The 13389-nt window shown below is 43.1% G+C and overlaps 1 protein-coding gene across 10 annotated transcripts in view; it reads left to right on the top strand.

Moving 5' to 3' along the window:
- Positions 1-13389, top strand: part of LOC115206376 (neural cell adhesion molecule 1) — a 108544-nt gene that overhangs the window by 81970 nt on the left and 13185 nt on the right. For 4 of the 10 annotated variants that reach the window (XM_029773245.1, XM_029773243.1, XM_029773248.1 and 1 more), the window contains exons 6-13: positions 168-285; positions 1071-1231; positions 1550-1692; positions 9918-10068; positions 10377-10564; positions 10920-11016; positions 11161-11331; positions 12090-12218. In XM_029773245.1, the coding sequence (XP_029629105.1) occupies positions 168-285; positions 1071-1231; positions 1550-1692; positions 9918-10068; positions 10377-10564; positions 10920-11016; positions 11161-11331; positions 12090-12218 (1158 nt within the window). Of the gene's footprint in view, positions 1-167; positions 286-1070; positions 1232-1549; positions 1693-3294; positions 3319-7586; positions 7617-9917; positions 10069-10376; positions 10565-10919; positions 11017-11160; positions 11332-12089; positions 12219-12904; positions 12920-13275; positions 13309-13389 lie in introns of all 10 variants that reach the window. The other 6 variants (XM_029773238.1, XM_029773242.1, XM_029773240.1 and 3 more) reach the window with 3 other exon arrangements.

The raw sequence follows: 13389 nt of genomic DNA, 5'->3' as shown, positions 1-13389 counted from the left end.
GTCAGCCCACTTCTTCTTCCCGCTCTATTCCCTTGTCACTTTATTCATGGTTTTGACACCATTTTGTGGTGTTAAGTCATCTATCAACATCCTAGACAGCAGATGACTGTGGGCTGGATTTCAGCTGTAATAACTTGGTCTCAGGTGTGTTAATGTCCCTCCCTCAGTGCTCCCTACCATCCGGGTGTGGCAGTCGGAGGTGAATGCCACAGCAGGCGTGGGCCAGTCTGCCATTTTGACCTGTGCTGCTGATGGATACCCAGAGCCCATGGTGACCTGGGCACGGTAAGACTGGAGCACATAGTCTCTCACGCCCACACACACACACTCAAGGCTGGTAGACTGATATACCACTAACCAGTGTTTAGCAGATGTCCCTCTGACCATGGAACCCATAGGCCACCAACACCAATGCGAGTGATAGTCCCCTGCCCTTGGTTTTCTGTTGGCAGTGTAGTGTGTTGCTCTCACCTGCTCTCACCTTCTTAGAAGAGTTAGAGGAGCTGTTCGCCTTGTTGCTAGGTGAGGGAAAGGACTGGTGTGAACTCCATGTGACACTTGTCTTTGGGGTTGAGTGTTAGGTAAAGGGGGAAGAGCTATTTTAACTCAGCAGTCAAGGTGATAAGCTTTGCCCTCAATCTCACAATCTCTCTCAAGGTCCAAGAGGCCACAATGTAATTATCTGTGGTCAAACCTTGAACCTAGGGGTCATTGTCAGTGCCAATAAATAAATGGCTCTCTAGTATAGACTATCGAGATCACGATTGAAGACTGGATTCAAAATATTCAATCTCATTAAATCGGAAATAGCGATTCAATGTCACACTGAAACATTATTTTGGTAAACAATGAATTGAGCTAATTTGAATTAAGTCTGTTTGACCTACTTCACAGAGGGAAAAATACTTGTTTGGAAGTTATTTATTTATTAGATAAAAATTCTCATCAAGCGTAGTTAGCAGCAGACTTATTTTAGCTGTGTCGTCAAATCCGATTCTCTTCGTTTCACAAAAGCTGATTGTAATCAGAATAACCAGTGTGTGTGTGTGTGTTCCCTTTCTCTCCCCCAGGGCCGGTGTTCTTCTGGAGTCAGGAGACAAGTACAGCTTTAATGAGGACGGTTCAGAGATGACCATCATGGAGGTAGCCAAGCTGGATGAGGGAGAGTACACCTGCATCGCTAAGAACAAGGCTGGGGAGAGCGAACAGGAAGTCAGCCTTAGAGTGTTTGGTGAGGGACTCCTCTCACTTGGTGCTGACAGATGATTGACTATGTGACGGGTTTGTGATGGTTAATCATGGTTTGTGTATACTTATTCACAGTGGGAGGATTTTAACATTGGATTATTTTGGGGCTTATGTTGTGATTATAACTCTGGGTATTAAGTACTAGCATCAGATCTGGCAGGTGATTGATGTCACTATGGGATTGCATGCTGCTTGTAGTGGGTGTGTGCATACTGTGAATGTAGCTATACTGTAGGTCATACAGGTGAGTGTCACTGCAGGTTGGTTATAATGGCTCTGTGTGTGTCTGCCTTTGCTACAGTGAAACCTAAGATCACCTTCCTGCTGAACCAGAGCACGTCTGAGATGGAGGAGCAGGTGACTCTGACTTGTGAGGCGTCAGGGGACCCCACCCCCACCATCAACTGGAGCTTCGGCCTGCGCCCCTTCACTGAGGGAGAGCAGGTACAGTAGAGGCAGTGCACAGAGAGAGGCCAGCCTGGGGCTGTGTCCCACTGCAGAGGGACACTCAGGGGATGTGTTTCACTTAAACATGGCAAGGTTCCCTTAGCCAGGTTAATCTCTACTGATTAAGTATGGCCCCAGAGCAGCAGCTAGCTAATAGAAGTTCATATTACTACCTAGTAGCTACCTAGTTACCATCCCACCTTAGACGTCGTCCCTATAGCAGCTTAGAACTATGTCCCTATAGCAGCTTAGACCTATGTCCCTATAGCAGCTTAGAACTATGTCCCTATAGCAGCTTAGACCTATGTCCCTATAGCAGCTTAGACCTATGTCCCTATAACAGCTTAGACCTATGTCCCTATAGCAGCTTAGACCTATGTCCCTATAGCAGCCCTATAGCAGCTTAGACCTATGTCCCTATAGCAGCTTAGACCTATGTCCCTATAGCAGCTTAGACCTATGTCCCTATAGCAGCTTAGACCTATGTCCCTATAGCAGCTTAGACCTATGTCCCTATAGCAGCTTAGACCTATGTCCCTATAGCAGCTTAGACCTATGTCCCTATAGCAGCTTAGACCTATGTCCCTATAGCAGCTTAGAACTATGTCCCTATAGCAGCTTAGACCTATGTCCCTATAGCAGCTTAGACCTATGTCCCTATAACAGCTTAGACCTATGTCCCTATAACAGCTTAGACCTATGTCCCTATAGCAGCTTAGACCTATGTCCCTATAGCAGCTTAGACCTATGTCCCTATAGCAGCTTAGAACTATGTCCCTATAGCAGCTTAGACCTATGTCCCTATAGCAGCTTAGACCTATGTCCCTATAACAGCTTAGACCTATGTCCCTATAACAGCTTAGACCTATGTCCCTATAGCAGCTTAGACCTATGCCCCTATAGCAGCTTAGACCTATGTCCCTATAACAGCTTAGAACTATGTCCCTATAGCAGCTTAGACCTATGCCCCTATAGCAGCTTAGACCTATGTCCCTATAACAGCTTAGAACTATGTCCCTATAGCAGCTTAGACCTATATCCCTATAGCAGCTTAGAACTATGTCCCTATAGCAGCTTAGACCTATGTCCCTATAACAGCTTAGACCTATGTCCTTATAACAGCTTAGACCTATGTCCCTATAGCAGCCTCTGCTAGTCCCCTGCAGATCGCTACATACAGTCATCTATCTATCTTATATTTTCATACAATGCCACATTGTCCATATACGGTGCCTTCGGAAAGTATTCAGACCCTTTGACTTTTCCCACATTTTATTAATTTACAGCCTTATTCTAAAATTGATTACATTTTTCTCTCATCAATCTACACAAAATATCCCATAATAACAAAGCAAAACATTTTTTTAGAAATGTTTGCTAATTTATAGGAAAAAACTGTCAAGGGGTCTGAATACTTTCCGAAGGCACTGTAGCTACTTCCCTGTAGTACCAATGATCCCATCTAGTCCAATAGACAGGTAATGGGTGGGGTCATTTAATCAGAGACACGCTGTAGGTACCTGTACAGGATAGGAGGAATGTGGATAGGCGGAGCCCACGGGAAGGTTCGTTTACTTCGCTACATTCTCTCCCCTGCAGGCACATCTAAACAGGATCTATCAGGTATGAAATCAGTGTGGCACAGAAATGGAACAAAATCAATTGATGGAACAAATTGCGTATGGGGTATGAGATTCGACAAAAACCCTGATAGAATCAAATAAGTATTTTTATCGAATTTTCTTGTCTGCTCTTCAGTCAATATTCCTTGAAAATCCTCAAGCTATGATCTTATCAGGGTTTATGAAATCGATTATAAAATGGCATATTTTCCAAATATAGCCTGACTTTTGCGTTGCACTGGTCCTTACATAAGAGAGTGGTTCTGGGTGTTTAAACTTTTGGGGTTTCCTCTGCCTTGTCTACTGAGGTCAGAAGAGAAAACGGTTACCGTAAGGACCTTAAAAAGAGAACCTCCTCATTTCTGTGTTGCCATTCCCGGTCCGATCATTTCCGTCTCTATCCATGGGGGCAGCTCCGTGCCATACTGCTGCTCAGTGTCACTTTCTGTCCTCACATGTAGACGATCTGTCTCATTTCATATCTGTCATCAATCATTCTGTCAAGGTTGAAGCCAAAAGCAAAATGCCTGAGTTTGCACCTGTGTTGTACTGGTATAGCCATCTCTCCATGGTGGGGGATGAAGAAATTATTAGCAGCCTGCAATGAATTATCATTAGCAACATATTTAAAAACAGGAGCATTAAGGTGTGGCCTTCACAGCTGTGGCATGGCACTGTGGGTCTCGTGGGCAATGATCCGGAGGGAATGTCTTCTTTACTAGCAAGAAGCCAGGATAGTGTGATTTGGAAAGTGGCTGCTAATTGTTTTTGAACCTGGCTGTCCCTCATTTCTGCCATGCTAGCAACACTTATCATAGCAGCTGTGGTTCAAATGGGTTGGGAGACAGGTGAAAGGGTAAGCTAATGATCAACTCTCACATGAAATATATGCCACAGTCATCTATCTATCCAGCTATTATGGTGAATTGTTCATATGGGCCTATTATTTGAATCAGTGCTGTTGTATTTGCTTATTGGCTATCAGCATGACAATTGTGGTTTTGTTTTTCCTATGTGGAATTGGTGTTGAGGGATATTTGTGAGAATCGTGTCTGTGTTACAAGTGTGTGTGCATGTGCATGCTGGGGTGTGCTGTTCACTAGTGTGTCACGCTACATATACCTTTGCCACCTCTCTCAGTGCTTTAACGTTCCTTTACATTGCAGTCTACTGACTGTTGTACTCATAGAAATGGTGTAAAGGGGTGCTGGATTGCCATCGTCCCTGTTGACAGGGCGTTAAAGTTTATTATTCCCTCAGATAGCTTCCACTCGTCCTCTCGAGTTTGACTGTTGTCTTAGGTAATGTATGTAATGACTAATAACTATAGCCTAAGAGGCTTTACTTTATAAAGGATACGTTTTCTTTTTTATTCTACACAGCACATTCTCTCCTTACACATTTACGATAGTGATAGCAGACAAATGAACATTGTCACATTTGTATATCTACATAGACATTGAGATGGCAGTTGAGATGATCAGATTGGCAAAAGGATTGAGCCCATAGAATAGCCTAAATGTGGGTCACACATGCCATGGTAGCGTTGTCTTCCAAGAAGATAGTGTATGTTTTAGCTATTATATAAACAGGTTTACCCCAGTTTACTGTTCTATTCTAGTGCTCTGATACTCATATTTGTTTTGTAATTACGTCGTTGTTTCAACCTCCTTATTTGAAGGCACTTGTTGTAACAATTGTTAATAGCTCAAATGTAATTGAAATGTTTATGCAGGCTTTGGATATTATCTCTCAAACTGAAAGGCTGGGTTATTTGAATATATATTAAACATTATACTTGATTTACAAAGTTTGCAAGCTGCAATTATCTGAGAACATTCAGGCTCTGGAAAGGAGGAGCAAACTCGCTTGAAAATGTGTTTCTTCAAAGCTCATTAGAGCTCAAACTTGGTACAGATGACCAGATATTGAATATTTCAGATTACTGTGTATGAAATCTTACTGGAGCTGCCTAATTTATGATAATGCGCTCCATGGAAACACAATGAGATCGGTCTAGTATTCAGATAGTTGAGAGTTGTAAAGAGAGTAGGAAAGTAGCTATTAACTCTTGGGAATAGCCATTTGAAGGTGAAGTGTTCTGAATGATCAGAGAGCTCAATCATGTGGTGCTGCTGCATGCTGTTGGCTGCTGCACTATAACATGATTGGTTCAGGGAGCGGTGTTGAAAAAGAAGGATGCTTTCAATCCAAGGGCTTACTAAGCACTGGTACAGTAGGGTGAGACTGTAGAGAGGCTGTTGTTCTCTAGCTACAGTTCTAACACAATGCTCATGTATGTGCCTGTCTGGTCAGTGGTGGTACAGTGTGGTTCTCTGGACATTGAATGGCAGTTTGTTCTTATGGTATGACCGTTGGAATGCTGCTTGCCAGGATAAATGATGGAGAGCTTCCTAACTGATCCCAGTCAGGATGAATAAAGAAACACTGCCCCTGTCCTGTAACCATACCATACTGTTGGGCTGGTTATGACTGTAGAGAGGATGCCTTTTGTGTGGTACTGGGTGAGATAGTTATGTGAGTGTTTCTCCTGTAGAATCTCCTCTACAACAGTGCCTCTCTTCCCCCCTCTCCCCCACCTTCAGTGATGTGATCATACATCACAGCTGAGAGAGAGAGACGCTCGCTGCTCACTGCTTACCCAGGGGATGAGGAGTGCTGCTTGGAAATTAGATTTGTCTGGGGGGGATGTTATGTAGTGCTGGTTTGCACTAAACTGATTAGATGCCATGGTGTTTACAGCTCTCACCATCAGCTAGTCATTTGCTTTTGGTCCATGTCCCATTGTTTAAACAAACATAAAACATGGGTCTGACAGTGATATGTGTCAACTCAATTCCATACCTCCCAGTTCTGTGTCAGACCAGCCAGGACCAGGGGTGCTGTTAGTTATGCGTCCTGTAATAATGAGCAGCAGCACCAGTATTACGGAGCTAATTGAGCTGCTCCTCCTCTGTGCTGTGGGGTCTGGAGCCAAACTGCTTTTCTGACGTAGGTGTTAAATGGGCCTGTCTTGCTGTGTGTGTCTCCTGTTTCGCATACCATGGCTCAGTATACAGTAGATGTTCATCTGGACCCTCCCTACTTAGGATGAGTCTTCACTCAGTATCTTTAACTTGACATACTGTATTGTTAGTCTGGTTTATTCATGTGTGTGGTTCTGCCCTGCAGTGTGAGTAAAGCTTTCCCAGTGTTAACTAGTCTCTTGATGTGTATGTTGTCTTTCTTTATGACAGGCAGTGAGTCTACAGTGGTATAGGTTAGCCCGCATTAAAGATAGATGCCAGAATAGAAGCCAGATGAATTCACTCATTATTCACTCATTATTCACTCATCTATGAGTGATTGGAAGGCGTCCAGCTCTAAACGAGAGAGGATGGTCTGGAAGGAATGTTAAGATTGACTGTATTAATAATGAATTGAGCTCTGGGCCTTTTTGCCTGCAGTACGTTTCAGCAGATGGGACACTTGGTTGTTTTCTACGTCTGATGGAAAGCTGTTTACCATTTTGCTTGTCGTCTGGCTTCCATACTCCTTTCCATTCATCACTACGCCGTCGTCCATTATCAATCATCTCTCCTTCATGCCTCTTGTTTCTCCTTAACATTAGGAAACCCATAAAGCATGTTTTATTACAATACCTGAATGGCAGAATTCAGAGAAAATAAATCCTCTATAAGTAAATGTATTTCAGAGGTAGACAATACTTTTTCAATCACGTTTGATTACGTTTTGTCGTGCTGAATTGTGTGTTAAGTTTTGTGTTGATTATATAACTTCATATTAAATGTGGATTCATCATGATTGATAATCATGAAAACAATTGTTAATAATTCGATTTTGAAGATGATATGTGGAGAAATGTTTGTATGATTTTTTTTTTTCAGCATCCCTCCATGCTAGCTATTATTTACACATGAACATGTACCCAGCAGGCCAAACTGGTTGAAATGATGTCATTATAACTATTTTAGCCCGCTGGTTAGACTTTTTCTAGTTTGATGCTGAGTAGTTTAATACAACTGAGGAGTGTAAAGGTTGATGAGTCTAATTGTTTTATAGTTTTAGCGTTAGCCCATTTCACTGGACTACAGCAGGTAAACGTTCGGTATATGAGTGAGGCAGTGTTGTTCAGTGGCATGCTCGTCCAGTGTTGTTTGTCCTAGCTGTGAGGTACTGGATAAGGATTCCTGTCTAAGGATTGCTTTGCTTTTTGTTGTTGTTTTATTCTGTCTGTGTCCTCTACAGGCCTCTTGGACTCGGCCCGAGCAACACAAGGTATAGCTTCTATACTATACCCAATACCCATCACAATCTACCATGTACCATGCCCTTGCATCCTCTTTCACCATATTGATTTTCTGCTTTACAGTTCTCTTCAACACTGTTTTCTATTGTTGCCGTAGTCATGGAAACTGATGGAGAACCTCTTATCAGTCCTCTTTGGTTTATTAGTATAGCTTCGCTCAGCCTGAAAAATTCTCCTTGAAACCTGTAGCCGGGTATCAGACAACTGGTGAAGGATGTTTGTTCCCATTCTTTCCAGGGAATAAGATCTCAGGTACACCGATGATCGAGCTAAGCTAAAACTGCTTGATGTTTCCAATAGGCACCACCACCCTGCATTATTAATAAACTCTCTTTTGTTGAAAACCAGTTATGAAACTTTAATGAATCTATGTTCTCGTGTTGCAAATGAACAGAAATTGATGCTCTCCCTTTGGACACAGATTGAGATTGTGTATCATGGTCTGGTCTGCCATGTGGTTGTCCAGTCGTTGGCCATGATGATGAGTTGTAGTTGACCCTCTTTGACCTCACAATACAAAACAAAAATGGAATGTTCTATCTACACTACACCAAGATCTTCTTAATGTACCTGGCACTTGCACTTCATCGCTTCATCAAGAACCACAATAAGACCTGCCTGTACATAAGGGATGGCATGTGTGAGTGCAGCACAAGGCTGGCAGGACACTGTCACACTCTCTGGCCACCCTTTCATCTGTGATGTAATTATCCCTGTCAGTGTTTGGAGAAGGTGGGGGGATGGAGGGAGGAGGTGGAGGAGGCGGATGGGTTGGAATGAAAAGGGGACTGACTGCCTTGCCTGTGTTATAGAAGCGTTTCCTCAGGTATATTTAATGCCCCAGACATGCTGCTTCTGTTGAGTTTGAATACAGAACTAATGAGCGCTGTTCTTCTCTTAGTTAGTTTCCCAAATCACATATTGTAGACTATTTTTGACTAGGGCCTATAGGGCTCTGGTCAAAAGTAGTTCACATTGTAGGGAATAGGGTGCCATTTGAGCCACTACCTTAGTTAGTTTGTCACCCAGACTGGTCCCCACTGTAGCTAATTGAACAACACAGAGGCATTCATGAGATGGTTCACATACAATGTGTGGGTGTTGAACTTCAAAGCCATGCAAAATATAATGCAGAGGTCGCCAGGAGTTCAGCTCTTCTACGACACCTAACATGAGTTAACAGTGGTTTGGACTGGCGTGAGAGTTCCAGACCGGACTGTTCAGTGTCAACAACAAGAGTAGCCGACCCCGACGCTAAAGGTTACGTACATGGCTGTTTATTTAGACCTTGTGAATCTGGTGTTAATGAAGTCAGGTAGTGTATCTCGAGACAAACGTCAATCCTGTTAGCTATTAGCAGGGTTTCTGCTCTAGTTTTAATTGGCAAGGTCTTGAATGTATAGGCACACTGTGTTCTTGTCCTCTTCCCCATGTCACATGCTTTGGTTCTACTTCTGAAGCTGGAGTCTTAACCACCATTTCATTTAGTCAGCATGATGTTGCTTTAGTTTAGAATTACAGAGACAGTTGACACTCCACTGACTAGGTAGCTAGTTCATTCTACGGAATAGAAGCACCTCAATGAGTTGATGTACTGTACATTCATTTCATGGATCAACTTGGGGTCTAGAATGCCTTCCCAATAATATGTATACAGTAGATGTATGAACTGTACATCAGACAGTATGTTGCTGTTGGGAAAGTACACAAATAATTCAATACTGAGCATTTCAACACTGAATTTCACACGATAAAGTGAACCACACAGCAGGCTGTGTGTAAAAGTGCTTGCTAGGCATGTTATCCTGTCCACAGGAACCACAACTAGACACCAGTAGCGTTTAACAGGCTGAGACCTAAATAGCCTGTTGTAACTGATTTCAGCCACATCACTCTACAGCCATTATGTGAAAAGCTCTTGATGGCTCCATCCATACAGCTTCTTCTACCATTAGTGATGTGCTCTGCTACTGTACACATCTCTACTGTACAATACAGAGGGTTGTGATCTTTACTCTACTGTATCTCTGTCTCTCTCAAGTGTGTAGTGTCATCACTTTTTGCTGTTTCAGCCATAGGAAAAGCACTCAATGCTACAATGGTTTGTCTCCAGGCTCAGAGTTCAATGTTACTATGATATAACTACAGAGTGTTATAATGTATTGGTTATCAATAATGCATGGATCACAATGGGATATGAGGTTAACATTGATGTACTGCAAACAGAGGTCCTTTTGTTGCTTGCTACCCTATGATTTCCTGCCCTATAGAGTCTGGATGGGAACGTCGTAGTGAGGAGTGATGCTCGTGTGTCCTCCCTCACGCTGAAGTACGCCAATTTCACCGACGCTGGCCAGTACCTCTGCTCTGCACGCAACGCCATCGGAGTGGATTCTCAACCCGCCTACCTGGAAGTCCGCTGTAAGAACTCCACATGTCACAAGGCTGCATCTGAAATGGCATCCTATTCCCTATACAGTGCACTGCTTTTGACCAGAGCCCTACACCCTATAGTTCACTACTTTTGCCAGGGCCCATAGGTTCCCAAAAGTAGTGCACTATATAGGGAATAAGGACGCAACCACTGTCTCTAGTGCTTAAAGTCTTAGTCAGGCCTGGCTGGCATACTGCCTGCAGCTTCTAATGTTTGTGCCAAAGCCTACTCTTTTAAATATTTAAGAGAAAAGACAGAAATCTCTTATTTACGTTGCTGGCTGATTCCTCCATAGATGCTCCTAAGATCCAGGGCTCAGTGACAGTGTATACCTGGGAGGGGAATGCAGCTAACATCAGCTGTGAGGTCCTGGCCCACCCCAGTGACGTGTCCATGCTGTGGCTGAGGGACGGGTTTCAGCTTCCCAACGATAACGTCACCAAAACCAAGGTTTTCCAGAGCCCCACAGCCAGCTACCTGGAGGTAGAGACCCGCAGATACACACACACACACACACACATTCACATGCATGAGCACACAGACACACACAAATACACACACACACACACTAAATTAAGAACACTCCACATGTCATAAAGATTTAATGTGTGACAGCTAGTATTTGCAGGGTTCTCCCCCAGTTCCATTGTGGGGAGACTGAGTGGAGTGTGTTTTCATTATTCAGTAGAGGGAAGCTCAGAGACAGAGGACTAAAATAGGCATCTCTAATGGACAAACAACAGTGGAACAAACTGACTCAAGCGTCTAGTCACCTTATGTTTGTAATGCTTTGCTGCCCTGCGTTTCTTTCATGCATTGATTCTTTCCTCTGTTCCAGGTCACTCCAGAGTCTGAGAATGACTTTGGGAGCTACAACTGTACTGCTTCCAATGAGATGGGCACAGAATCCAAGGAGTTCCTCCTCATTCAGGCTGGTCAGTCACAATAACAATCTGTAGCTAATTATCCAAAATCATCATGCTTCTATATTGTGAATCTAATATTTAATGTTGGCATGAAATGAAATATACTGTAGTTGTTAAATGAGTACCTTTATGTGTGATTCCTCTCCTCTCTAGATGTCCCATCAGCCCCGTCCCTCGGGGAGGTGGAGCCGTTCTCCAGTTCAGCCAGGGTGGAGTTCCAGGAGCCTGACGCCACCGGGGGTGTACCCATCCTCCGGTACCGGGCCGAGTGGAAGACTGTGGGCAGGGGCAGCTGGGTGCAGAGGGTCTATGACGTCCAAGGAGGTGAGTACAGGGGCAGGGCGGGGGGCTACATGGATAAAGAGAGAGAGTATGTGAGGGGATAACAAAATTAAATGTGTTTCTTTTTCTCAGTCATTGGCCTTTTTTAATGAAACATCCATCCGTTATAATAATTCAGCTGGTTTGATTTACCCTCAAATGAGAATAAAATAAAATGTTGTCTGTAATAATTGCATCCTTGTTACTTGTCAAATCAAATCAAACTGTATTTGTCACATGCGCCGAATACAACAAGTGTAGACCTTACCATGAAATGCTTACTTACAAGCCCTTAACCAACAGTGCAGTTCAAGAAAAGTTAAGAAAATATTTACCAAATAAACTAAAGTAAAAAATTATAAAATAACAATAACGAGGCTATATACATTGGGTACCGATACCGAGTCAATGTGCGGGGGTACAGGTTATTTTAGGTAATTTGTACATGTTGGTTGGGGTGAAGTGACTATGCATAGATAACAAACAGCGAGTAGCAGCAGTGTACAAAACAAATGGGGGGGGGGGGTCAAGGTAAATAGTCCGGTAGCCATTTGATTAATTGTTCAGCAGTCTTATGGCTTGGGGGTAGAAGCTGTTAAGGAGCCTTTTGGTCCTAGACTTGGCGCTCCGGTACCGCTTGCCATGCTGTAACAGAGAAAACAGTCTATGACTTGGGTGACTGGCGTCTCTGACAATTTCTGGCTGAATGCAGAGTCTGTTGTGGATGTGTCAGTATTTGTACTTCTCAATTGTATCCTCAGGAGCTCTGAGTGAAGTAACCATAATAGGCCTGAAGCCTGAGACCAACTATGAGGTGAAGATGTCAGCCATCAACGGCAAGGGAGAGGGTGAAACTAGCCCCGCTGTGGTCTTCAAGACAGAGCCTGTCCGTAAGTCACACACACACACACACACACACACACACACACACACACACACACACACACACACACACACACACACACACACACACACACACACGCACACACACACACACACACTTCTCAGTTCCACAACACCCCTTTTACCTCACCTTGCCACTACCCATTGCACCTCCCCATTAGGATGAATCAATACATACAGACATGTTTGTACAGCATGTTTACCAGCTCCATTATAGACGTATTGGTCAGCACTGGCTTAGAACCTTTAGATCAGCCATATTTGCCCTATGCTGTGCTTGAAAATCTATGACAAGGGTTGTACTGCACAATTGGCTTGAATTCTCACTGCTAGGATGATGACAACCCTTGTTTTAACTCTCTCCCTCACTCTCTCCTGCTCTCTCGCTCTTTACCATTGATCGCCCCCTGCTGGTTGCAAATTTGATTTGATTTGAAATGTGACTGGAAGTGGAATGTCTGCGCCTTACTAACTCAGGAATATTATGCATGTGTAGAGTTGAACTGATAGTTTGGTATCCGAGGACATTCTGAGTATTATTTGCTATGTTTGATGCTGCTATCACAAAGCCTCGCAAGTTTCATTTCTTTGGTTTTTCTCTTGTGTCATACTCTTGTTGTGTAGTTTTTTGTTTATTCAGTTTTCTCGTCTGTTTTTCTGTTGGACCGCTCAGGTTATTCTTACGCAAGTAAGTGCCTCATCATCATACACACTCACTCTGAGTATTAGTTTGAACTTTGAACTTGTTTTCAAAACAGTCTCGCTCCAGTTCTAAAATGGTGTGTTTTATGTATACCCTCATTGGATTTACTGTGGCGTATGGTCTCTCTGCCTTCTGCATCTTTTCCATTGAGATTTGGCAGTCATTAAATATTTCTTCATGTTTATTTTACTTTCTGTTCTCTGATCAATCTAACCTAAATAGTTGAATACCTTTCATCGGCAGGAATATTATATTGCAAATAACAGATTTGTACAGAATTACTAGCTATGTGTAAAGCCTTTGTTTTTGCCTGATATCTCTTCTTTTATATGTTTTCTTAGATGGCATTTTTCATTTTTTCACTGAGGACTCAGGTTTGTTATGTGGTTATTGTGGAGTAGACCTATAGATCATAGTTATTAGGGGTAGTTAGCATGGGACTTAGACACTGTTAT

The sequence above is a fragment of the Salmo trutta genome, chromosome 13 (assembly GCF_901001165.1).
Source record: "Salmo trutta chromosome 13, fSalTru1.1, whole genome shotgun sequence".
NCBI lineage: Eukaryota > Metazoa > Chordata > Actinopteri > Salmoniformes > Salmonidae > Salmo > Salmo trutta.
This window is presented reverse-complemented; position numbering and strand designations above follow the sequence as displayed.